This window comes from Heteronotia binoei, chromosome 1 (genome assembly GCF_032191835.1).
Source record: "Heteronotia binoei isolate CCM8104 ecotype False Entrance Well chromosome 1, APGP_CSIRO_Hbin_v1, whole genome shotgun sequence".
Classification (NCBI taxonomy): Eukaryota; Metazoa; Chordata; class Lepidosauria; order Squamata; family Gekkonidae; genus Heteronotia; species Heteronotia binoei.
In genome coordinates, this window is record NC_083223.1 from 278916196 (window position 1) to 278944141 (window position 27946).

The 27946-nt window shown below is 48.1% G+C and overlaps 1 protein-coding gene across 2 annotated transcripts in view; it reads right to left on the reverse strand.

Moving 5' to 3' along the window:
• The window catches only part of POGZ (pogo transposable element derived with ZNF domain), a 129976-nt gene that overhangs the window by 56958 nt on the left and 45072 nt on the right, over nt 1–27946 (reverse strand). For both annotated transcript variants that reach the window (XM_060256175.1, XM_060256183.1), the window contains exon 2: nt 16719–16843. In XM_060256175.1, the coding sequence (XP_060112158.1) occupies nt 16719–16842 (124 nt within the window). In that variant the 5' untranslated portion in view covers nt 16843. The remainder of the gene's footprint in view (nt 1–16718; nt 16844–27946) is intronic.

Consider the following 27946-nt stretch of genomic DNA (forward strand, 5'->3'; position numbering starts at 1 on the left):
CTTGATTTGACTTGACTTGACCAATCAACTGAAGCTAAGTCCAGACAAGACTGTGATGTTGTACTGCACTCCTTTGAAAGGACCGGTTTCTAGATTCCTTGAGGGTGGCTGCTGGATCCTGGTATATCGTTGCAAGCAAGGTCTCCTCCATTGACACGTAGTGCCTTTTAACAGAGTGGACGTCCCTTGTCCACTCACAAAGAGCACATACCATCCTCTACAACAGTGGTCCTCAACCTTTTTGACACCAGGGACCAGTTTTGTGGAAGACAATTTCCCACGGACCGGGGGAGGGGGGGGATGTTTCAGAATGATACAATTGTGCACTTCATTTCTATTAGTTTGGTGTGGTGGTTATGTGTGCGGACTCTTATCTGGGAGAACTGGGTTTGATTTTCCACTCCTCCACTTTCAGTTGCTGGAATGGCCTTGGGTCAGCCATAGCTCTCACAGAATTGTCCTTGAAAGGGCAGCTTCTGGGGAGAGCTCTGTCAGCCCCACCCACCTCACAAGGTGTCTGTTGTGGGGGAGGAAGGGAAAGGAGATTGTGAGCCGCTCTGAGACTCTGGAATTCGGAGTGGAGGGCAGGATATATATCCAATGTCGTAGTCTTATTTTTACTACATTGTAATATATAATGAAATAATTATACAACTCACAGCCTGGTTACTAACAGGGTACAGACCGGGGGTTGGGGACCCCTGCTCTACAACCTCCCTTATTCAGGTTATGGAATTGCTACCTGTCCAGCCCATCAATTAAGACCCCCTTCATTTTTTATGCCTATTATTAAAGCTCACGTGGTACACTCCTTTCTCTCCCATTCAGAGGCCTGGGGAACTGCCCCCCTTCCTATTCTGCAAACATTCTATTGATTAGTTCCTGTACTCAGTTCAAGGTTTCAGCTATTACCCACAAAGCCCCTGATTCTATTTAACTGACAAAACCATCTCTTCTGTTATGCTGCGCTATGCCAGCTCGGATCATGGGAAGGTGCCACCCTGCCCGCAGGTAAAACCAGCCGCCGCCTGCTTAAGTATATTCTCTCTGGTGGCTCCCACATTAAGGAAAGGCCCCCGAAGTTCCACTATTTTGCAAAATCTGTAAAACAAAGTTGTTCAGATGGCAGTCATATAAAGGCAACTGAGCTATTCTATAATGGATCAACAGGTGACTTCTATAAGGAATAAACTTTTCCTACATAGATGGCTTTTTTGGGTCTTAGACAACAGCTCTTCCATTCCCAGGCCCACTGGATTATTTTGTTTTATTAAGAGCCTTGCTGTTTAGATTGAACTGTATTATATAAGGGATAAATGCTACCTCCATTGACAGTTTTGTTGCCTTAGAGACAGTTTTTCAGTTTGCTTGCGTTGTTTTTCCAATCTTTCAGCGCCACCCTCACTGCGTGATTTTGTTCTATTAAGAATCTCTGCTGTTGGACTGAACTGTTTTATCATATTTTGTAGCCTGCTGGCTGACAGAGTTATTCTATTTCGCTATAAATTTTTTGCTCCTAAGATTTAGACATTTCTGTCCCACTTCATAATTCATTTGCCAACTAGCCGAAGAGTATTTAACATACTTGCAATCTACCTTGAGTCCCACTGAGAAAGCCAGACTATAAATGAAGATAATGATGATAAGAACAAAAGAGAAGCCATGTTGGATCAGGCCAACGGCCCATCCAGTCCAACACTGTGTCACACAGTGGACAAAACACACACACACAGTGGCTAATAGCCACTGATGGACCTCTGCTCCATATTTTTATCTAACCCCCTCTTGAAGCTGGCTATGCTTGTAGCCGCCACCACCTCCTGTGGCAGTGAATTCCATATGTTAATCACCCTTTGGGTGAAGAAGGACTTCCTTTAATTCGTTTTAACCTGTCCGCTCAGCAATTTCATCGAATGCCCACGAGTTCTTGTATTGTGAGAAAGGGAGAAAAGTCCTTCTTTCTCTGCCTTCTCTGTTCCAGACATAATCTTGTCAACCTCTATCATGTCACCCCGCAGTCGACATTTCTCCGAGCTAAAGAGCCCCAATGACGATAATAACGATGACGACAATAATAGCATAGACAGCTTCAAGAGGTGACTGGATAAACATATGGAACAAAGAAGGAGCTGAGCTAGGTATGTTTAGCCTGGAGAAGAGGTGACTGAGAGATGATACAGGGGTGGAGTAGCTGGAAGGGAGGACCCCGAAGTGTGGACAACCAATGGAGGGACAGACCCAGTGAGGAGTAAGTGGGCTGCTGAATGGATGTTTGTGCAGGAGGAAGGGCACAATCCAAGTGAGGGTGGGGGAAGAACAAAAAAGGAGGTTCCTTGGAACAGGCTGGGGAGGAAGGAGGAGGAACAAGGAGACAAAAACCCCTTCCCTCCCATTCTGAGGCCTGGGAACTTCCCTCCATGAAGAAGGCAAGAAGGTGGAGCATAGGCCATTCCAGCGGGAGGACATGAGCTCTCCTCACCTCTTCAGGGAGACCATTCCACAGAGTTGGGGCCACGGTGGAAAAGGTCCTGGCTCCGGTCAATGCCAGACAGGCTGCCCTGAGTGGTGGAATGGCCAAGAGGTGGTTACCTGGCGGACTACAGTTGCCACACAGGAACATGTGGAAGCAGACAGAGCCTGCAACCACCAGTAACACAGCCCAGATCCAAACGGACCGCCCACAGTTGCGCAAAAAAAATGACCCAAGTGTGTTCCTTTGGAAGGCAAATCTCTCACATTCAATTAAACCGAGGCTCTTCTCGCTATCGGCCAAAAGGCAGGGAAGGAGAAAAAGGAACAGCCAGACGAGGAGACAAGCTATTAAACATACCAATTTGCTACGCCCACGAGGATATTAATAGCCCAGAAGGGATGATTTCTCTTAAATGCCAGACTTAAGAATGTAAATCCAAGCAGAAAGGCAATGTTTTTCTACAACTTGCCCAGTTGTAGAAAAAACAACCTTTACTTTTTGACACATTCTAACACAGAGCAAACGTAGTTCTAAAGCACGGCTGGCCTCCACCAGGACCAAGGATGGTGCACTCTTTTCCTTCCTCCGTTGTAGTTGGCCACTACCTCTGAACAATATCAATGGCGGGAGGCCACGACTGTGCGAATCTCACAATTCTGCGAGGCCCATAATCAGAAGGGAACGCTATTCCGCCCCCTCCACTGGGACCAGCTCCTCTCCTCATAGAACCATCCCCCAGCTGCACAACTCACCTGGGTGATCCTCCAGATTCATCCACTCAATTCAAAGTATTTTGATCAATTAAGAACATGCCTCCAGGTAACTGGGCAACAGGCTTCTTTCCCCTCCCACCTTATTTCCCCTCCCACCTTATTTCTCATGCAGTTTTTTTACACAGCCCTGAAGTGAGTGTTGGCTTCATAGATGAGGCATTCCCTCACGTTTCTCCAGCTCAGGAGGAAGGGTTACCAGGTACCCTGGGCAACCAGAGGGGAGTGGGAGGCTGCCATTACTGGCAATGTCACTTCCTGTGTGATGTCATCACATCACCAGCAATGCAGGATGCTCTGGTCTCTGGGCATAAGAACATAAGAGAACATGAGGAGCCATGTTGGATCAGGCCAATGGCCTCTCCAGTCCAACACTCTGTGTCACATAAGAGAAGCCATGTTGGATCAGGCCAATGGCCTCTCCAGTCCAACACTCTGTGTCACATAAGAACATAAGAGAAGCCATGTTGGATCAGGCCAATGGCCTCTCCAGTCCAACACTCTGTGTCACATAAGAACATAAGAGAAGCCATGTTGGATCAGGCCAATGGCCTCTCCAGTCCAACACCCTGTGTCACATAAGAACAGAAGAGAAGCCCTGTTGCATCAGGCCAATGGCCCATCCAGTCCAACACTCTGTGTCACATAAGAAAAGAGGAGAAACCATGTTGGATCAGGCCAACGGCCCATCCACTCAACACTCTGTGTCACATAAGAACATAAGAGAAGACATGTTGGATCAGGCCAACGGCTCATCCAGTCCAACACTCTGTGTCACATAAGAAAAGTTTGGTGTAGTGGTTAAGTGAGCGAACTCTTATCTGGGAGAACCGGGTTTGATTCTCCACTCCTCCACTTGCACCTGCTAGCGTGACCTTGGGTCAGCCATAGCTCTGGCAGAGGTTGTCCTTGAAAGAGCAGCTGCTGTGAGAGCCCTCTCCAGCCCCACCTACCTCACAGGGTTTCTGTTGTGGGGGAGGAAGGTAAATGAGATTGTGAGCCGCTCTGAGACTCTACGGAGTGGAGGGCGGGATATAAATCCAATATCATCATCATCATCACATAAGAACATAAGAGAAGACATGTTGGATCAGGCCAATGCCCCCTCCAGTCCAACATTCTGTGTCACATAAGAACAGAAGAGAAGCCATGTTGGATCAGGCCAACGGCTCATCCAGTCCAACACTTTGTGTCACATAAGAACGTAAGAGAAGCCATCTTGGATCAGGCCAATGGCCCATCCAGTTCAACACTTTGTGGAACATAAGAGAAGACATGTTGGATCAGGCCAATGGCCCCTCCAGTCCAACAAACTGTGTCACATAAGAACATAAGAGAAGCCATGTTGGATCAGGCCAATGGCCCCTCCAGTCCAACACTCTGTGTCACATAAGAACATAAGAGAAGCCATGCTGGATCAGGCCAATGGCCCCTCCAGTCCAACACTCTGTGTCACATAAGAACATAAGAGACGCCATGCTGGATTAGGCCATGGCCCCTCCAGTCCAACACTCTGTGTCACATAAGAACAAAAGAGAAGCCATGTTGGATCAGGCCAACGGCTCATCCAGTCCAACACTTTGTGTCACATAAGAACGTAAGAGAAGCCATCTTGGATCAGGCCAATGGCCCATCCAGTTCAACACTTTGTGGAACATAAGAGAAGACATGTTGGATCAGGCCAATGGCCCCTCCAGTCTAACAAACTGTCACATAAGAGAAGCCATGTTGGATCAGGCCAATGGCCCCTCCAGTCCAACACTCTGTGTCACATAAGAACATAAGAGAAGCCATGCTGGATCAGGCCAATGGCCCATCCAGTCCAACACTCTGTGTCACATAAGAACATAAGAGACGCCATGCTGGATTAGGCCATGGCCCCTTCAGTCCAACACTCTGTGTCACATAAGAACAAAAGAGAAGCCATGTTGGATCAGGCCAATAGCCCCTCCAGTCCAACACTCTGTGTCACATAAGAACATAAGAGACGCCATGCTGGATTAGGCCATGGCCCCTCCAGTCCAACACTCTGTGTCACATAAGAACAAAAGAGAAGCCATGTTGGATCAGGCCAATAGCCCCTCCAGTCCAACACTCTGTGTCACATAAGAACATAAGAAAAGCCATGTTGGATCAGGCTAATGGTCCACCCAGTCCAACACTCTGAGTCACATAGTGGCCAAAACCCCAAGTGCCATCAGGAGGTCCATCAGTGGGGCCAGAACACTAGAAGTCCTCACACTGTTGCCCCATCCAAACACAACAATACTGAGCATCACTACCCCAGACAGAGAGTTCCAACAATACATTGTAGCTAATAGCCACTGAAGGACCTCTGCTCCATATGTCTATCCAATCCCCTCTTGAAGCTGTCTATGCTTGCAGCCACCACCACCTCCTGTGGCAGTGAATTCCACGCGTTAATCACACTCTGGGTGAAGAAGTCCTTCCTTTTATCCGTTCTGACACGACCGCTCAGCAATTTCATTGAGTGCCCACGAGTTCTCGTATTGTGAGAAAGGGAGAAAAGGACTTCTTTCTCTGCCTTCTCTATTCCATGCATAATCTGGTAAACCTCTATCATGTCACCCCGCAGTCGACGTTTCTCCAAGCTAAAGAGCCCCAAGCGTTTCAACCTTTCTTCATAGGGAAAGTGTTCCAACTCTTCAATCATTCTAGTTGCCCTTCTCTGCACTTTTTCCAATGCTATAATATCCTTTTTGAGGTGCGGTGACCAGAATTGCACAGAGTATTCCAAATGAGACCGCACCATCGATTTATACAGGGGCATTATGATACTGGCTGATTTATGATACCGGCTGGTTTGTTTTCAATTCGCTTCCTGATAATTCCCAGCATAGCATCAGCCTTTTTTTATTGCAGTCGCACACTGTCTCAACATTTGCAATAACTCTATGGCAGAAGACATTTCTACCACAGAGTTTTTGCCCAAATGCCAAAGGTCCAGTGACAAGATGCTGCCACTTCTGGTGCATGTCAAAAGTGATGCTGCCACATTGCTGGCAATGGTGGCCTAGGCTTTCTTCTGCAAAGAAGTTCCCTTACAGGCAAGTGGATTGGCAGCAGGGGGTGGGATCTGGGAGCCGGCGACCCTATCAGTAGGGAACGCCTCTTCTAAATGCCATCTCATGAGAGGGAATGCCTGTTCTGTGATAGCTGACTCTACGGTGCCACCTGAACACCAAGCCGTGTTATTCTATGTGCATTTTTGTGCAATTCAATAGATTCAATTATTAAAACCCACAAAGTTTTTAAAGCAGAATGACAAAACCTCATCACTATGAGCTGGATCCAGCAAATCTCTTCTCCTCTTGAAAATGTCGAGGCAGTGTGTGACTGCAAACTGGAGAGCCAGTATGGTGTAGTGGTTAAGTGTGCGGACTCTTATCTGGGAGAACCGGGTTTGATTCCCCACTCCTCCACTTGCAGCTGCAGGAATGGCCTTGGGTCAGCCATAGCTCTCGCAAGAGTTGTCCTTGAAAGGGCAGCTGCTGGGAGAGTCCTCTCAGCCCCACCCATCTTACAGGGTGTCTGTTGTGGGGGAGGAAGATAAAGAAGATTGTGAGACGCTCTGAGACTCGGAGTGGAGGGCAGGATATAAATCCAATATCTTCATCTACCTCACAGGGTGTCTGTTGTGAAGGGGGGAGGAAGGGAAAGGAGACTGTGAGCCGCTCTGAGACTCTTCGGAGTGGAGGGTGGGATATAAATCCAATATCTTCATATACCTCACAGGGTGTCTGTTGTGGGGGGGGGAAGGTAAAGGAGATTGTGAGCCGCTCTGAGACTCTTCGGAGTGGAGGGCAGGATATAAATCCAATATCTTCATCTACCTCATAGGGTGTCTGTTGTGAGGGGGGAGGAAGGGAAAGGAGATTGTGAGCCGCTCTGAAACTCTTCGGAGTGGAGGGCAGGATATAAATGCAATATCTTCATCTACCTCACAGGGTGTCTGTTGTGAGGGGGGAGGAAGGGAAAGGAGATTGTGAGCCACTCTGAGACTCTTCGGAGTGGAGGGCGGGATATAAATCCAATATCTTCATCTACCTCACACGGTGTCTGTTGTGAGGGGGGAGGAAGGGAAAGGAGATTGTGAGCCGCTCTGAGACTCTGAGATTCAGAGTGGAGGGCGGAATATAAATCCAATATCTTCATCTACCTCACAGGGTGTCTGTTGTGAGGGGGGAGGAAGGTAAAGGAGATTGTGAGCCGCTCTGAGACTCTTCGGAGTGGAGGGCGGGATATAAATCCAATATCTTCATCTACCTCACAGGGTGTCTGTTGTGAGTGGAGAGGAAGGGAAAGGAGATTGCGAGCCGCTCTGAGACTCTTCGGAGTGGAGGGCGAGATATAAATCCAATATCTTCATCTACCTCACAGGGTGTCTGTTGTGAGGGGGGAGGAAGGGAAAGGAGATTGCAAGCCGCTCTGGGACTCTTCGGAGTGGAGGGCAGGATATAAATCCAATATCTTCATCTACCTCACAGGGTGTCTGTTGTGAGGGGGGGGGGAAGGGAAAGAAGATTGTGAGCCGCTCTGAGACTCTTCGGAGTCGAGGGCGGGATATAAATCCAATATCATCTTCTTCTTCCTCTTACGTTATGGGAAGGCTCCTTGCACTGAGAGGAATATGACCCCCTTAATGGATCTAATCGTATGTAAATCTCTTATACTGCATTTGCTTCTTCTCCTCGTATAATACAATCAGCAGTTTGGGGATCATTGCTATTTAATTTGTTCACAAAACAATTTAAACCCGGCGGGTGAGTAGTGAAGTAGCCAAATTTACAGATGACAACAAATGACTAAGGATGATGAGCTGCGGCAGGAGCTCCCTAAATTGGGTGAGAGAGCAACAGCATGCAGCAGATAGAAGTTCAATGCGGGTAAGTGCAAGGCGATGCACACTAAATCACAGCAGCAGCAGCAACAACATCCCAGTTTTTAAATATATTCTGATGGGGTCTGCTCTGGCCCAGACTAAGATTGAAACTGGCCTAGGGGTGGTAGTGGAAAACTCTTTTCTCCCTTTCTCACGATTCGAGAACTCGTTGGCCTTCAATGAAATGGCTGAGCAGCCGGGTTAGGAAGGATAAAAGGAAGTCCTTCTTCACCCAAAGGGTGATGAACACGTGGGATTCGCTGCCACAGGAGGTGGCGGCGGCTGCAGGCATCGACGGCTTCAAGAGGGGATTGGGTGAGCATATGGAGCAGTGGTCCACCTGTGTCTGTTAGCCACAGCGTATTGTTGGAACTCTCTGTCTGGGGCAAGTGATGCTCTGCATTCTTGGTGCTTGGTAGCGGGGGCACAGTGAAAGGGCTTCTAGTGTCCTGGCCCCACTAATGGACCTCCTGGTTGCGCCTGGATTTGGGCCACTGTGCGACACAGTGTTGGACTGGAGGGGCCACTGGCTTGATCCAACATGGCTTCTCTTATGTCTGGGGCAGTGATGCTCTGTATTCTTGGTGCTTGAGGGGCAACAGTGGGAGGGCTTCTGGAGTTCTGGCCCTGCTGGTAGACCTCCTGATGGCACCTGGGTTTTGGCCCCTGTGTGACACATGGAATTCACTGCCACAGGAGGGGGTGGCAGCTGTTGCAAGCGTAGACAGCTTCAAGAGGGGATTGGTTGAGCATATGGAGCAGAGGTCCATCAATGGCTATTAACCACAGCGTATTGTTGGAACTCTCTGTCTGGGGCAAGTGATGCTCTGTATTCTTGGTGCTTGGGGGTGGGGGGCACAGTGGGAGGGCTTCTAGTGTTCTGGCCCCACTGATGGACCTCCTGATGGCGCCTGGGGCTTTTTTGGCCACTGTGTGACACAGAGTGTTGGACTGGGTGGGCCACTGGCCTGATCCAACATGACTTCTCTTATGTTCTTATATCTGGGGCAGTGATGCTCTGTATTCTGGGTGCTTAGGGGTGGGGGCACAGTGGGAGGGCTTCTAGTGTTCTGGCCCCACTGACGGACCTCCTGATGGCTCCTGGGGCTTTTTTGGCCGCTGTGTGACACAGAGTGTTGGATTGGATGGGCCATTGGCCTGATCCAAGATGGCTTCTCTTATGTTTTTATGTGACACAGAGTGTTGGACTGGAGGGGCCACTGGCCTGATCCAACATGGCTCCTTTTATGTTCTTATGTGACACAGAGTGTTGGACTGGAGGGGCCACTGGCCTGATCCAACAGGGCTTCTCTTATGTTCTTATGTGACACAGAGTGTTGGACTGGATGGGCCACTGGCCTGATCCAACAGGGCTTCTCTTATGTTCTTATGTGACACAGAGTGTTGGGCTGGAGGGGCCACTGGCCTGATCCAACAGGGCTTCTCTTCTGTTCTTATGTGACACAGAGTGTTGGACTGGATCGGCCATTGGCCTGACCCAACATGGCTTCTCTTATGTTCTTATGTGACACAGAGTGTTGGACTGGATGGGCCATTGGCCTGACCCAACATGGCTCCTTTTATGTTCTTATGTGACACAGAGTGTTGGACTGGAGGGGCCACTGGCCTGATCCAACATGGCTCCTTTTATGTTCTTATGTGACACAGAGTGTTGGACTGGAGGGGCCACTGGCCTGATCCAACAGGGCTTTTCTTATGTTCTTATGTGACACAGAGTGTTGGACTGGATGGGCCACTGGCCTGATCCAACAGGGCTTCTCTTATGTTCTTATGTGACACAGAGTGTTGGGCTGGAGGGGCCACTGGCCTGATCCAACAGGGCTTCTCTTCTGTTCTTATGTGACACAGAGTGTTGGACTGGATGGGCCATTGGCCTGACCCAACATGGCTTCTCTTATGTTCTTATGTGACACAGAGTGTTGGACTGGATGGGCCATTGGCCTGACCCAACATGGCTCCTTTTATGTTCTTATGTGACACAGAGTGTTGGACAGGAGGGGCCACTGGCCTGATCCAACAGGGCTTCTCTTATGTTCTTATGTGACACAGAGTGTTGGACTGGAGGGGCCATTGGCCTGACCCAACATGGCTCCTTTTATGTTCTTATGTGACACAGAGTGTTGGACTGGAGGGGCCAGTGGCCTGATCCAACAGGGCTTCTCTTATGTTCTTATGTGACACAGAGTGTTGGACTGGAGGGGCCATTGGCCTGACCCAACATGGCTCCTTTTATGTTCTTATGTGACACAGAGTGTTGGACTGGAGGGGCCAGTGGCCTGATCCAACAGGGCTTCTCTTATGTTCTTATGTGACACAGAGTGTTGGACTGGAGGGGCCATTGGCCTGACCCAACATGGCTCCTTTTATGTTCTTATGTGACACAGAGTGTTGGACTGGAGGGGCCAGTGGCCTGATCCAACAGGGCTTCTCTTATGTTCTTATGTGACACAGAGTGTTGGACTGGAGGGGCCATTGGCCTGACCCAACATGGCTCCTTTTATGTTCTTATGTGACACAGAGTGTTGGACTGGAGGGGCCAGTGGCCTGATCCAACAGGGCTTCTCTTATGTTCTTATGTGACACAGAGTGTTGGACTGGAGGGACCATTGGCCTGACCCAACATGGCTCCTTTTATGTTCTTATGTGACACAGAGTGTTGGACTGGAGGGGCCAGTGGCCTGACCCAACATGGCTCCTTTTATGTTCTTATGTGACACAGAGTGTTGGACTGGAGGGGCCAGTGGCCTGATCCAACAGGGCTTCTCTTATGTTCTTATGTGACACAGAGTGTTGGACTGGATGGGCCATTGGCCTGATCCAACATGGCTTCTCTTATGTTCTTATGTGACACAGAGTGTTGGACTGGATGGGCCATTGGCCTGATCCAACATGGCTTCTCTTATGTTCTTATGTGACACAGAGTGTTGGACTGGAGGGGCCACTGGCCCGATCCAACATGGCTTCTCTTACACTCTTATGTTAACTCGAGGAAAACGTCGTCCCAGTGTGCAGCTGCAGTAAAAAAAGGCAAACTCTGTGTCAGGGATTATTAGGCAAGGGAATTTAAATAAAACACCCAATACCACAACGCCCCTGCAGAGATCTATTGTGCAGCCTCGTTTGGAATACTCTGTACAGTTCTGATCACCACATATCCAAAAGGACATTGCAGAGCCGAACAAAAACCCAAGAGGAGGGCAACCAAGATGGTGATGGGGTTGGAGCACCATCCCTAGGAGGAAAGCCTGCAGACTCCGGGGTTTTCCAGTTTAGAAAAGAGACGACTAAGGGGGGGGGGGGGGGGGACGTGAGCGAGGTTTGTAAAATCATGCACAGAAAAAGAGTGTTGACAGAGATAACCTTTTCTCTGCCCCCCCCCACCCAAACTGAGGGCATTCAACGAAGCTGACAGGCAGCAGGTTCAGGATGAACAAAAGAAAATACTCTTCTACACAGAGAATGATCAAAGTGTGGAATGTGCCGCCAGAAGATGCAGTGATGGCAACAGGCATAGAAAGCTTGAAAAGGGGATTAGGCAGATTCATGGAGGACAGGTCTGCCAGTGGCTACTAGCCATGGTGGCTAAAGGGACTTCCACATTAAGAGGCAGTCAACCCCTGAATCTCAGTGCCAGGGGATAACATCATGGGTAGGCCTTGGCCTCTCTGCCCTTTTGTTGGTCCTCCAGAGGAACTGGTTGGCCACTGTGTGAGACAGGAGGCTGGACTAGATGGACCCTCCCTGGTCTGACCCAGCAGGGCTCTTCTGATGCTCTTCTCAGGGGAAGGCCTCAGCCTCTCTGCCCTGTTGTTGGCCCTCCAGAGGAACTGGCTGGCCACTGTGTGAGACAGGAGGCTGGACTAGATGGACCCTCCCTGGTCTGACCTAGCAGGGCTCTTCTGAGGTTCTTCTCAGGGGAAGGCCTCGGCCTCTCTGCTCTGTTGTTGGCCCTCCAGAGGAACTGGCTGGCCACTGTGTGAGACAGGAGGCTGGACTAGATGGATCCTCATTGGTCTGATCCAGCAGGGCTCTTCTGATGCTCTTCTCAGGGGAAGGTCTCGGCCTCTCTGCCCTGTTGTTGGCCCTCCAGAGGAACTGGCTGGCCACTGTGTGAGACAGGAGGCTGCACTAGATGGACCCTCCCTGGTCTGACCTAGCAGGGCTGTTTTGATGCTCTTCTCAGGGGAAGGCCTCGGCCTCTCTGCCCTCTTGTTGGCCCTCCAGAGGAACTGGTTGGCCTCTGTGTTAGACAGGAGGCTGGACTAGATGGACCCTCCCTGGTCTGACCCAGCAGGGCTCTTCTGATGCTCTTCTCAGGGGAAGGCCTCGGCCTCTCTGCCCTGTTGTTGGCCCTCCAGAGGAACTGGCTGGCCACTGTGTGAGACAGGAGGCTGGACTAGATGGACCCTCCCTGGTCTGACCCAGCAGGGCTCTTCTGATGTTCTTCTCAGGGGAAGGCCTCAGCCTCTCTGTCCTGTTGTTTGCCCTCCAGAGGAACTGGGTGGCCCCTGTGTGAGACAGGAGGCTGGACTAGATGGACCCTCCCTGGTCTGACCCAGCAGGGCTCTTCTGATGTTCTCCTCAGGGGAAGGCCTCGGCCTCTCTGCCCTGTTGTTGGCCCTCCAGAGGAACTGGCTGGCCACTGTGTGAGACAGGATGCTGGACTAGATGGACCCTCCCTGGTCTGATCCAGCAGGGCTCTTCTGATGTTCTTCTCAGGGGAAGGCCTCAGCCTCTCTGTCCTGTTGTTTGCCCTCTATAGTAACTTGCTGGTCAATGTGTGAGGCAGGAGGCTGGACTAGATGAACCCTCACTGGTCTGACCCAGCAGGGCTCTCATGTTCTTACTGCCCTATTTCAGTGTAACCGACAAGAACAAAGAAAGGGGGAAGGGGGGGGAACTCAACCCAAATCAAAACAGTGAAACAGAAGGGCAAGCTGCCTATACACAATTCATAAAATGTATAACATTTAATGTAAAATTACATACACACAAATGAATCTGTATGCTACTTTTGATGGTTTACCTCACATCCAGTGATATTAGATACTCTGCGCCAGAGAACCATAAAGCTGAAGATGGGGGAAGTCTTCAGGATTATCCAGACATGATTTATGTTATATAATATTTAATAACCACACCACACATCATATAAGAAGCAACATTGGCTCTCTATAATTTTATTCCTGGATGTGAGTCTCTGTCTCTCTCTCTCTCTCTCTCGGCTTGGCTTCGCGAACGAAGATTTAAGAAGGGTGCAATAGTCCACGTTTGCTGCAGGCTCGCTGGTGGCTGACAAGACCAATGTGGGACAGGCAGGTCCGGCCACAGCGGCTGCAGGGAAAAATCTGATTTAGGGTTGGTCCTGTAGCAGTGCGATTCTTCCTCAATCTCCTTTTGTCCTCAAGACCAGCTATGCGTGTGTTCTCAAAGGAAGAGACAGCCTGGTGGATGGTGTGCCTCCATGCTTTGCGATCTGAGGCTAGGTCAGACCACTGGTGATGGTTGATGTGACAGGTGCTAAGGGATTTCTTCAAGGAGTCCTTGTACCTCTTTTATTTTATTCCTGGATGTGAGTCTCTGTACATTGTATATATTGACCACTGAGGAGGCCCTTAGGGGCCGAAACGCGTATGGTCCTTGTGGTGATTGTAAATCCATCAAATCTATATGTGTAACTATATATGGTCTGCATATTTTATGCAGTCTGACATTCAGACAATGTTTTAAAATTCATTTGTGTGTATGCAATTTTATAATAAATGTTATACATTTTATGAATTTTGTATAGGCAGCTTGACCCTCTATTTCAGGGGTGGCCAACGGTAGCGCTCCAGATGTTGTTTTGCCTACAACTCCCATCAGCCCCATCCATTGGCCATGCTGGCTGGGGCTGATGGGAGCTGTAGGCAAAAAAACATCTGGAGAGCTACCGTTGGCCACCCCTGCGTCTATTTCACCAACAGGAAGAACCCAGCTGTGTTTTCATTCACTTATTTAACAATCTATCAAACTCCTACGAGTCCAGCTGTGCAATTTCTGTTAACTGAGTGGATTCGTCTTCTTAACACACTGAGTGCATACACCACAACCACAGAGAAAGGGGTGTGATTTGAAGAAAGCTCTCTCTCACCACTAGGGGCTGGTTCACGCTTTACAAAATTCTTACACGGAAGGCACTGCCACGTATGAATTTGCTAAATTTAACCCTTAACCCACATCACATCCCTCTTTGATAAGCTCCGTCTTACATCACTTCCTGAACTCCGTCATGGAGGCCGACTGTCCGACCGCTGGGAGGCCACTGAACAATGGCGGAGCCAATATTCAGAAAGTTCATGCCTGAGCTGAAACTGTTCCTAAGCCTGATAATGAGTTCAAGTTTATTCACAGGAGAAGCCAGCGAAAACAATACAGATAAAACCAATGCCGGTTACGGTAACCCATATAAATTGTGCTGAGAGGACAGAGGTAAAATTGCTACAATCAATTATAAAACATACGTACAGTTTATAACGCGATTGAACATTTTAAAAACTACCAACAGAGAGAGAGAGAGGAAGAAAATGCCTAGCTATTACCCTTCAGAACTACGAGTGACTTTCTAGTTCTGATGGCAAGCCAGCCAAATATAGCTAATTTGAGTACAGCCATAGGGTTCCTATCATTCAGAAGATCCTTCAGTTGCTGCGTTTTTTTGATTAAGGGTGGTAGGGAAGATGGCAGGAAAAGGAAGGATTTCACAGTGAATGTTGTACATGGCATGCACTAAAGATTCTCTCCCTTCATGACTGCAGAGGCAGATACCATCTTCAAAAGGTATTTTGTTATATCTGCCCTCCAAGACTACAGAAGGGAATGAAGTTACTCCCATGATGCCGGAGGGGGGAGGGCGAGTTAGTCCCTATGTCACCTCCCCCCAAACTGAGGCATTCAGGAGAACAAAAGGCAAGACCCAGTTAGGAAACTTCAACAATTGTTAAAATGATGCAGAGTCAGGAAGAAGAAATTAAGAGTTGCAGGGTGCAAAAATGATAAAACCACTCCCCCCCCCGCCCAGTTCCATCAAGACGACTGCAGATTTATACCCCGCCCTTCTCTCTGAATCAGAGTCTCAGAGCAGCTCACAATCTCCTATACCTTGCTCCCCCACAATAGACACCTTGTCAGGTGGGTGGGGCTGAGAGAGCTGTCACAGAAGCTGCCCTTTCAAGGACAACCTCTGCCAGGGCTATGGCTGACCCAAGGCCATTCCAGCAGGTGCAAGGGGAGGAGTGGGGAATCAAACCCGGTTCTCCCAGATAAGAGTCCGCACACTTAACCACTACACCAAACTGGCTCTTAAGACTTGAAGGTTCTGAGGTAGAGCATGGTGCCTGCCAATTACCTTCCTGGCACCCACCAAATATTTCTAGAAGCAGGTGGGCAGGTGGAGCTTTTGCCCAGCAGGGTCTCTAATCGGCTGTGCAGATTAAAATAACAGTTCAGCCACAGTGTTGGTTTTATTCTCCCATGTCTCTTTTCCTGTGTATTTTTAATAATTAGAAGATAATGGTATTGGATTTATACCCCGCCCTTCACTCTGAATCTCTGAGTGGTTTACAATCTCCATTACCTTCCTCCCCAACAACACACACCCTGCAAGGCAGGTGAGGCTGAGAGAGCTCTTACGGCAACTGCCATTTCAAGGACAACTCCTAGGAGAGCTCTGGCTGACCCAAGGCCATTCCAGCAGCTCCAAGTGGAGGAGTGGGGAATCAAACCCGGTTCTCCCAGATAAGAGAGCTCTGGCTGACCCAAGGCCATTCCAGCAGCTGCAAGTGGAGGAGTGGGGAATCAAACCCAGTTCTCCCAGATAAGAGAGCTATGGCTGACACAAGGCCATTCCAGCAGCTGCAAGTGGAGGAGTGGGGAATCAAACCCGGTTCTCCCAGATAAGAGAGCTCTGGCTGACCCAAGGCCCTTCCAGCAGCTGCAAGTGGAGGAGTGGGGAATCAAACCCGGTTCTCCCAGATAAGAGAGCTCTGGCTGACCCAAGGCCATGCCAGCAGCTGCAAGTGAGGAGTGGGGAATCAAACCCGGTTCTCCAAGAGTCCATGCACTTAACCACTATACCAAACTGGCTCCCTTCTTCTCTTGTTCCCTTCACTGGGGCTTCCTCCATGTGTACGTGGCTTCTTCTCCTCCGGTGGCCATTTTGTGGTAGCGCCTCCCACCTTGTGCTAGAATTCCAAAACCGGCCCATAGGCTCAAAAACGTTGGAGATCTCTGAGCTTAGAATGTGTGCACGTATCATAATATTTTCCTGAATGAACTGCAGAGTAACAGGAGAGCTCCACCTTGCTTAAAAGCTTCTATTCAAGAGCGACGAACACATATTCAGGAGTATTTTAAGCACTGGGAAAACAAAGAACATTGTATGCCTGAGGCCGACCGGCAACTTGATTTCTTCCAGCGACAGATGATGCAACGATCACCGTTTCCCACCAAACGCTGAACGACGATAACGCTTGGCGTTTCAAAAGGGGGAAAAAAAATACACATTACTTACCCGTAGCGGTTTTGTCAACTGAATTGTAATCTTCAACCACAGAGTCCTCGATCACATCGCTGATTTTTTGCCACGGCTCTAACTCCTCCTCCTCGCATTCCATAAAGAGGTCTGTGTCCGCCATGCTGGAAAGAAGCAGAAGACGCCGTCAAGTGAGTCTTCTTGAGTTCACGGAGACCAAAACAAATCAGCCAGTATCATCGTGCCCCTGTATAAGCCGATGGCGTGGCCTCATTTGGAATACTGTGTACAATTCTGGCCACCGTACCTCAAAAAAAATATTACAGCATTGAGAAGAAGAAGACTGCAGGTTTATACCCCGCCCTTCTCTCTGAATCAGAGACTCAGAGCGGCCTACAATCTCCTATATCTTCTCCCCCCACAACAGACACCCTGTGAGGTGGGTGGAGCTGAGAGAGCTCTCACAGCAGCTGCCCTTTCAAGGACAACGCCTACGAGAGCTATGGCTGACCCAAGGCCTTTCCAGCAGGTGCAAGTGGAGGAGTGGGGAATCAAACCCGGTTCTCCCAGATAAGAGAGCTCTGGCTGACCCAAGGCCATTCCAGCAGGTGCAAGTGGAGGAGTGGAGAATCAAACCCGGTTCTCCCAGATAAGAGTCCACACACTTAACCACTACACCACACTGGCTCTCCAATTTGCAGTCACACATTTTCAAGAGGAGAAGAGATTTGCTGGACCCAGCTCTTAGTGATGAGGTTTTGTCATTCTGTGGTTGTTTAAAGCCTGTGGTTTTTAAAATTTTAATCTACTGAATTGCATAACCATGCACAATGAATAACACAGCTTGGTGTTCTGCACACTTCACCACTATACCAACCTGGAAACGTGCAGAAAAGCGCAACTAAAATGACCTCCAAGCATTTTAACCTTTCCCTAGGAAGAAAGGTTAAAATGCTTGGAGCTCTTTAGCTTGGAGAAACGTTGACTGAGGAGTGACATGATAGAGGTTTACAAGATTGTGCATGGGATAGAGAAGGCAGAGAAAGAAGGACTTTTCTCCCTTTCTCACAATCCCAGAACTCGTGGGCACTCCGTGAAATTGCTGAGCAGTCAGGTTAGAATGGGTAAAAGGAAGTACCGTACTTCTTCACCCAGAGAGTGATTAACACATGGTATTCACTGCCACAGGAGGTGGTGGCGGCTAGAAGCATAGATGGCTTCAAGAGGGGATTGGATCAACCTATGGAGCAGAGGTCCATCAGTGACTATAAGCCACAGGGTATTGATGGAACTCTTTGTCTAGTGCAAGTGATGCTCTGTACTCTTGGTGCTTGGGAGATAGATAGATAGATAGATAGATAGATAGATAGATAGATAGATAGATAGATAGATAGATAGATAGATAGATAGATAGATAGATAGATAGATAGATAGATAGATGATAGATAGATAGATAGATAGATAGATAGATAGATAGATAGATAGATAGATAGATAGACAGACAGACAGATAGATGATAGATAGATGATAGATAGATGATAGATAGATGATAGATAGATGATAGATAGATAGATTTATTGTCATTGTTCTCAATAAAAGAGAGCAACGAAATGAGGTGCTCTTCCACAAACATACCAACACATCAAACACACATATTCATCAACTATTTAAATACATCTAAAACCATTTAAACCATTTAAATCCATCTAAAACAGATAATCATTCATAAAACCATTAAAACCATATAAACCATTTAAATACATCTAAAACAAATAGTCATTCATAACCCTGCATTTAACCTAACCACAGCACAGTGGGAGGGTTTCTAGTGTCCTGGCCCCACTGATGGACCTACTGATGGCATTTGGGGGTTTTTGGGCACTGTGTGACACAGAGTGTTGCACAGGATGGGCCATTGGCCTGATCCAACATGGCTTCTCTTATGTTCTTATGTGACACAGAGTGTTGGACTGGAGGGGCCATTGGCCTGATCCAACATGGCTTCTCTTATATTCTTATGTGACACAGAGTGTTGGACTGGATGGGCCACTGGCCTGATCCAACATGGCTTCTCTTATGTTCTTATGTGACACAGAGTGTTGGACTGGAGGGGCCATTGGCCTGATCCAACATGGCTTCTCTTATGTTCTTATGTGACACAGAGTGTTGGACTGGAGGGGCCATTGGCCTGAACCAACATGGCTTCTCTTCTGTTCTTATGTGACACAGAGTGTTGGACTGGATGGGCCACTGGCCTGATCCAACATGGCTTCTCTTATGTTCTTATGTGACACAGAGTGTTGGACTGGAGGGGCCATTGGCCTGATCCAACATGGCTTCTCTTATGTTCTTATGTGACACAGAGTGTTGGACTGGAGGGGCCATTGGCCTGAACCAACATGGCTTCTCTTCTGTTCTTATGTGACACAGAGTGTTGGACTGTAGGGGCCATTGGCCTGATCCAACATGGCTTCTCTTCTGTTCTTATGTGACACAGAGTGTTGGACTGGATGGGCCATTGGCCTGATCCAACATGGCTTCTCTTATGTTCTTTTGTAAACTTAAGCAGAATTCTTCTCAGTTGATCTTGATTAACGTTTGATGCTCATCCAAATATTATCCTACCCATTCTCTGATCAGGTTATATCGGCCAACACTTCATATATTAGTGACCGGAGTTTCAAAGAAGCCTTGGCAAAAAGAATGCAAGATTCCTCCTCATTTTCAACCCAGCTACAAGTCTACGAGATGCACAAAATACGAGGAGACATTCTGATATGTACAGGGCCGGTCGTGTGGGAGTAGGCCAAGTAGACAGCCGCCTCTCCCCGCGCCCACTGCCGCCTGCACCCATCTCCCCCCTGTCCGCCTGCCTCCCCACACCCGCTGAAGTCTGTCTCACTCTCTCCGCTGCCGTCGGCCTCCCCCTGCCCGCCTCCCCCCCCCCCCCGCCCGTCTGCCTACTTCCCCCGTCCGCTCGCCAAAAGTCTGAGAGGATGCGGGGAGGGCGGTGTGGCAGAAACGGCCATGGCCTAGACGCACAAGAACCCCTAGCGCTAAGCTTGGATATATAAGATACTGGAATACAGTTGTACATGGTGATGACTTTTATATCAATCAGAAGTTTTTATTGCATCACTGAAGACGGCGGCGGCGGAACAGAGCAGGGGTCCAGTAGCACCTTAAAGACTAACAAAATCTGTGGCATGGCATGAGCTTTCTTGAATCACTGAAGAAGGCAGTTAGCATTTGGCGTTTTTCATTGTATCGTATTTCTTTGACCAACTGGTAGATTCGGGTGGGCAGCTGCGGTTGGTCTGAAGCAACACAACAAAGAAGAAGAAGAATTGCAGATTTATACCCCGCCTTTCTCTCTGAACCAGAGACTCAGAGCGGCTCACAATCTCCTATATCTTCTCCCCCCACAACAGACACCCTGTGAGGTGGGTGGGGCTGAGAAGACTCTCACAGCAGCTGCCCTTTCAAGGACAACCTCCGCCAGAGCTCTGGCTGACCCAAGGCCATTCCAGCAGCTGCAAGTGGAGGAGTGGGGGAATCAAACCCGGTTCTCCCAAATAAGAGTCCATGCACTTAACCACTACACAAAACTGGCTTGAGTCCTGGTTTGAGTCCAGGGACACCGTTAAGACCATCAAAGTTTCATTCTGGGTAGAAGCTTTCAAGCGCACGCTTGCACCCAGAATTAAACTTTGTTGGTCTTAACGGGGCCAATGGATTAAAACGTCGTTCAATTTTTATGGTACGATTTTATGCAATGTATGAATGATTAAAACTCATGTTAAAGGTGCTACCGGACTCTACTATTTCACAGCAACAGACTAACGCGGCTAACTCCTCTGGAACTTATTCCTCTGTTTCTTACAGCACACTGGCTATTCTCTTGCGGCTCACTAACGGCGCACGGTGTGGAAAGTACTGGCCTGTCCAGATGATATAAAAGTCAGAACACTTCTCACTGCCACTGAGGCCGCATTATCAGGAATACATTATTTTAAGCTTTGTAATTACTCAGGAGCTGCAAAGAGACCAAACTCTAAGCCAGACAGACTAGTTACAAGCCTTAGCATTAAGCACAAACAGCATCATTTCTGCAGGCCGCCTCCACCAAGAAAACATTCCCCCCCCCCCATGCATCGTTTCCCTTTCCCTCCAAAGCTTCATTTGCGGATCAGGTTGGACGCCGGACAAACCCATCCTTGCTCAATGAAAACAATTTAATCCCGGAGATAAATATTCTAACATTTCGCTTCCCACTGCTTTGTTGGCAGATGCTCGCTCGCAAATGAAGGCGCCAGAATGTGCTAAAATACACTGCAAGGATTTTTTTTTTTTTAAAGAAGACTGGAACATATCGGAAATGGCCTCTTCCATTGGTACTCAAAGGCCATTGTTAACTGCATATCATTTTTAATGTATTTATTTATTATTAGATTTATATCCCCGCCCTCCCCGTCAGGCTAATATAGCAGTAGCCCACTGCGTTAAAAAAAAGAAGGTAAAAATTACAGAGCCAGAGTCGAGGAACACCTTCAAGACTAACACAATTTGTGGCAGGGGAAGAGATGTTGTGAGTCGGCGCTCACTTCTTCCTGCTACAAATTTTGTTAGTCTTTGAGGTGCTAGAGAGCTCTTGGCTCTTTTCCAGGGGTTGTTTTGTAGAAAAATAGGTGGTGGAGTCTATTAGCATAACTCATTCGCATATGCCGCACCCCCACCAGCCAAAAGCAACCCGATGCAAGAAATGAGAGCCATGGGCAAGTGAGGCATGCTTGCACTCAGTTACCTAGTATGCTGAGTTAACTGGCATTACCCAGAGGCCAAACTCTTCTCTCCCCCCCCCCCCACATCCTATCACCACACCTGTGTAACTCTGGGCCAGGTGAGTGAGGCCTGCTTGGGCTGGCTGAATCTCTAGCCAGCCCAAGCAGGCCTCGCTCACCTGAGGCTCTCCTTGGCCGCTGTCACCCAAAGTCAAAAGGCCAGCAAGCCGCTCTCCGCCCAAAATCACATAAGAAGCAGAGAAAGGGTGGAGTGGGCTTCTCCAGGGGTGAATGAGGGCTGCTGGGGGCGTGGCAAAGCTCCTGGTGGCTGTCTGGCAGCAGCTTTCCTAATCCAGGGATTGTTATGCAGCTGCACCTGCTATTCCACAATCAAGGTAGGTGGGGAGGGGAGGATGTCAGAAAGGTTCAGGAGCTGCACTCCTGTAAGCTCCTGCCGAATTCAAGGCCTGCTCTTTTCTACTCCTACAGACCGACTGACGTGAATACTACGCTTGATCTATCAACGAAAGAAAGAAATCAGTCATTGCTTTGCCAACTATCTGACGAAAAAAATGTTCAGTCCCTTTAACAAAGGCTAAATTGGATGTAACCGGGTGGTATTATTTACTTCCATCCCTTGATAATTGGGGGGTATCTGAAGGATTGTCTTCTCCCATACATTGCTGCCCAGGAATTAAGATCACAGAGAGAGGCCCTCCTGACTGAACCAACAATCAAATAAATTTGTCTGGTGAGCACATGAGAGAGGGCCTTTTCAGTAGTAGCCCCACAATTCTAGAACAATCAGTGGCTATTAGCCACAGTGTGTGTGTGTATGTATATATATATATATATATATTTGGCCGCTGTGTGACACAGAATGTTGGACTGGATGGGCCATTGGCCTGATCTAACATGGCTTCTCTTATGTTCTTATGTTGTTAATCTCCCCAGGGATGTGCACCTGGCGACCTCACTTTCACTCTTCAGGAAGTATTTGAAGACACTTTTATTTAAAACTGCTAATCTAGTTTTTATTTTTGGCAGTCCTAATAGGAGATTTTACATTGTGATCTTTAACGTGTTTTTAATAATCATTTTATTTATACTGTAAGCCACCTTGAGTTCCGCCAGGCAGAAAGATGGCTAATAAACTTCTTCAATAAATAAATAAGATCAAAAGGATCCATGAGACGACCAAAACGGCTGAATTCCATTGCTCTAAATAATTCAGTATATAATTTTCTGCCATGAAAGATTTTGCTCATTCTATGACAGTTTCAGCTGGCATGTTTCTTTCTTACTGTTAGCAGCCTTGAAAATTTACTAACAGTCCTAACTGGAGTTTTCAAATCGTGAGTTTTTATAATTGTTCTTTGATACGTACTGCTTTTATTCAGTTTTTAATAATCATTTCATTTATGTTGTAAACCAGCTTGAGTTCCACAAGGTAAAAAGGCGGCTAATAAATCTTTTCAGTAACTAAAATAAATAAGTTTGAAATGCCTGTTTCCACACATTAAGTCTCTATTATTATATTATTACTGTATTTTAGTATTTTAATGTTACCTATTTTCTATTTGTTACTTGTTTTTATGTTATTTTTACCTATTTGGCTTTAATGTTGCAAGTCACCATGAGACTTCTGGGTGAGCAGCAACAAATAAATGAATAAACCATTAATCTCATTTACAGCCCACCTTTCTCAATGGGACTTAAGGCAAATATTCCAAGAGCGTTGCCGGTCTAGGAATCGTGGTAAAATTCTATGGTACCAGAGCTTTTAGCACGAGTCCCAGAGCATCTGTGCTTCCAGGTGACGTCATCGTGTTGTGTGTGCAGAGAACAAGTCTCCCGCCATAGCAGCAGAGGGACTTGGCAACCCTAGTCACAAATCATGATAAAACATTTGGGAGGTCATTTTTGTTTTGGTTTTTTTGGCAACCCTGACCAGGAGAATGGAAATTTTAAGCCATCTTGTCCAACGAGAGAAGGCAGCCTCCAAATCCTGCCCCCCTTTGCCTTGGCCAATACACAGAAAATGATGTCATCCCAAACAACTGAGAACACATTAGGGTTCACTGTTGCAGCCCACGATACGGCTGACAGATAAGAACATAAGACTAGAAGGAGAACCATGCTGGGTCAGACCAAAGAGCCCCACAAGTCCAGCATTCTATTCACACAGAGGTGACCAGCTGTCTCTAGGAAGCCCCCACGCAGGATGACTGCAACATCCTCCTATCTGTGCTGCCCAGGAATGGATACAAAGAGACATATAGCCTCTGATACTGGAGAGAGTTAATAACCATCATGACTAGTAACCGCTGATAGCCTGGTTCTCCATGACAGGTCTATCAGCAGCTATTACACATGGTGACGGAGGGAAACCGTCACATTCAAAGGCAGTCAGCCTCCTAATCCCAGGGCTAGGAGGCAACGTCAGGGGAAGGCCTCAGCCTCTCTTCCCTCTTGTTGGCCCTCCAGAGGAACTGGCTGGCCATTGTGTGAGACAGAAGGCTGGACTAGATGGACCCTCCCTGGTCTGACCCAGCAGGGCTCTTCTGATATTCTTCTCAGGGGAAGGCCTCAGCCTCTCTGCCCTGTTGTTGGCCTTCCAGAGGAACTGGCTGGCCACTGGGTGAGACAGAAGGCTGGACTAGATGGACCCTCGCTGGTCTGACCCAGCAGGGCTCTTCTGATGTTCTTCTCAGAGGAAGGCCTTGGCCTCTCTGCCCTGTTGTTGGCTCTCCACAGGAACTGGTTGGCCGCTGTGTGGGACAGGAGGCTGGACTAGATGGACCCTCCCTGGTCTGACCCAGCAGGGCTCTTCTGATGTTCTTCTCAGGGGAAGGCCTCAGCCTCTCTGCCCTGCTGTTGGCCCTCCGGAGGAACTGGTTGGCCTCTGTGTGGGACAGGAGGCTGGACTAGATGGACTCTCCCTGATCTGATCCAGCAGGGCTCTTCTGAGGTTCTTCTCAGGGGAAGGCCTCGGCCTCTCTGCCCTGTTGTTGGCCTTCCAGAGGAAATGGCTGGCCACTGCGTGAGACAGGAGGCTGGACTAGATGGACCCTCGCTGGTCTGACCCAGCAGGGCTCTTCTGATGTTCTTCTCAGGGGAAGGCCTTGGCCTCTCTGCCCTGTTGTTGGCTCTCCGGAGGAACTGGTTGGCCTCTGTGTGGGACAGGAGGCTGGACTAGATGGACCCTCACTCGTCTGACCTAGCAGGGCTCTTCTGATGTTCTTCTCAGGGGAAGGCCTGGCCTCTCTGCCCTGTTGTTGGCTCTCCGGAGGAACTGGCTGGCTACTGTGTGAGACAGGAGGCTGGACTAGATGGACCCTCACGGGTCTGACCCAACAGGGTTCTTCTGACGTTCTTCTCAGGGGAAGGCCTGAGAACATTTATGTGTTGTGTGAAGAAGTACTTCCTTCCATCTGTTCTGAATCTCCCATCAGAAGAGCCTTCCTGAATCAGCTTCAATGGATAACCCCAGCTTCTAGTGTTATGGGCGACACCCTGCCCACTCTATCCATGCCATACACAATTTTATAGACCTGTACTGTGTCTCCCCTTGCTCATCTTTTTTTAGGCTAAACACCCTAAGCATTTTAACCAATTCTCACTTCTAGCCCTCTGATGCAGGGAGCCCCAGAAACGTCACAATTACTTGGAGATGGGAAATCCTACACACAATTCCAAGTCTTACTGGGCAAAGAGAACACTGGACAGACACTAGGTAATACTAACTGGGCGCTACTGTCCAATTGTAAAAAAGGTACCATGCCAGGCCACTGTTTTAGACAGCCGGGTGGCGAAACCGCGTACTGACCGTATGGTGACTTGCCTGCCTGGTGCGAAGGTAGCGGACATTACGCGTGTAGTAGATAGACTGATAGACAGTGCTGGGGAGGAGCCTGTGGTCGTGGTGCATGTTGGCACCAACGATGTGGGGAAATGCAGTCGTGAGGTCCTGGAGGAAAAATTTAGGCTGCTAGGCAGGAGACTTAAGGCCAGGACCTCCAAGGTAGCCTTCTCAGAAGTGCTACCTGTTCCACGTGCAGGGCAGGAGAGACAGGCACAAATTAGAAGTCTCAATGTGTGGATGAGACGATGGTGTAAGGAGGAAGGGTTTAAGTTTGTTAGGCACTGGGATGCTTTCTGGAACAAGCGGGAGCTCTACAAAAGAGACGGTCTCCACTTGTCCCTGGATGGAACCAGGCTGCTGGCGCTTAAAATCAAAAAGGTGGCAGAGCAGTTTTTAAACTAAATCTTGGGGGAAAGCCGACAGGAGATGAAATGTCTCTGGTTCGGGAGGACTCGTCTCAAAGAGATGAAGGGTTAGCTCCTATTTTTCTACTGGGTAACGGACCGGAGTTGTCCACTGTAAAGGTGACAAACAATATGGACTGTCTGCCAGTGTCTCGAGGCGGCAGGAGGAAGGTGGCGGGCCTAGCTCGCCTGGGAAATTATAGATGTTTGTATGCAAATGCTAGAAGTGTTCAAAGTAAAATTGGTGAATTGGAATGTTTAGTGTTGGGAGAAAACATAGACATTGTGGGAATTTCAGAAACTTGGTGGAATGAGGAGAATCAGTGGGACACGGTGATTCCTGGATATAAGCTATATCGGAAGGATAGGGAGGGAAGGGTTGGAGGTGGGGTGGCTCTGTATGTCAGAGAGGATATACGGTCCAGTAAGACTGAGGTCAGAGAATTAGATTCACTTTTAGAAATGCTTTGGGTTGAAATAGAGGGCCCAAAAGGAAATTTAACTATGGGAGTTTGTTATCGCCCACCAAATCAAAAGAGAGAGGATGATTATAATATGATGGAAGGCTTAAAGATAGCGGCTAAACGTAAAAACTGTGTTGTAATAGGTGATTTTAACTACCCGCAGATTGATTGGGTCAATATGTGTTCTGGTCGAGAGAAAGAGATTGAGTTTCTTGATGCTCTCAATGACTGTGCTATGGAGCAGATGGTCTCAGAACCTACCAGGGGTGGGGCGATCCTGGATTTGGTCCTAAGTAATGCCCAAGACTTGGTGAGAGATGTAAAAGTGATTGCGCCGCTTGGGAGCAGTGACCATAATGTTATTGATTTCACCGTTTGTATAAATAGGGAGTTGTCCAAAAAGACCGCCACAACCACGTTTAACTTTAAAAGGGGTAAATACACTGAGATGAGGAGGCATGTGAGGAAGAAACTGAAAGGAAAGGTACATACGGTCAAAACCCTTGGGGAAGCTTGGACGCTATTTAAAACTATAATCCTAGAAGCTCAGATAAAATACATACCACAAGTTAGGAAAGGCACAAACAGGCATAAGAAAAGGCCTGCGTGGTTAACAAACAAAGTAATGGAAGCTGTAAAAGGTAAGAAGGACTCCTTTAAGCGGTGGAAAACCAGTCCAAGTGAGATTAGTAAAAGGGAACACAGGCTGTGGCAAATCAAATGCAAGACTGTGATCAGGCAGGCAAAAAGGGACTATGAGGAGCATATTGCAAAAAACATAAAGACCAACAATAAAACTTTCTTCAAATATATTAGAAGTAGGAAACCAGCCAGGGAGGCAGTGCGGCCCTTGGATGACCATGGGGTAAAAGGATTACTGAAGGAGGATAGGGAAATGGCTGAGAAGCTAAATGAATTTTTTGCCTCCGTCTTCACTGTAGAAGACGAGAACTTTTTGCCCGCCCCAGAACCACTAATTTTGGAAGGGGTGTTGAAAGACCTGAGTCAGATTGAGGTGACAAAAGAGGAGGTCCTACAACTGATAGACAAATTAAAAACTAATAAGTCACCGGGTCCGGATGGCATACATCCGAGAGTTCTGAAGGAACTCAAAGTTGAACTTGTGGATCTTCTAACAAAAATCTGTAATCTTTCATTGAAATCTGCCTCGATTCCTGAGGACTGGAAGGTAGCAAATGTCACCCCCATCTTTAAAAAAGGTTCCAGAGGAGATCCGGGAAATTACAGGCCAGTCAGTCTGACTTCAATACCGGGAAAGTTGGTAGAAACCATTATCAAGGACAGAATGAGTAGGCACATTGATGAACACGGGTTATTGAGGAAGACTCAGCATGGGTTCTGCAAGGGAAGATCTTGCCTCATTAACCTGTTGCATTTCTTTGAGGGGGTGAACAAACATGTGGACAAAGGAGACCCGATAGATGTTGTTTACCTTGACTTCCAGAAAGCTTTTGATAAAGTTCCTCATCAAAGGCTCCTTAGAAAGCTTGAGAATCATGGAGTAAAAGGACAGGTCCTCTTGTGGATCAAAAACTGGCTGAGTAATAGGAAGCAGAGAGTGAGTATAAATGGGCAGTCTTCGCAGTGGAGGACGGTAAGCAGTGGGGTGCCACAGGGCTCGGTACTGGGTCCCATGCTCTTTAACTTGTTCATAAATGATTTAGAGTTGGGAGTGAGCAGTGAAGTGGCCAAGTTTGCGGATGACACTAAATTGTTCAGGGTGGTGAGAACC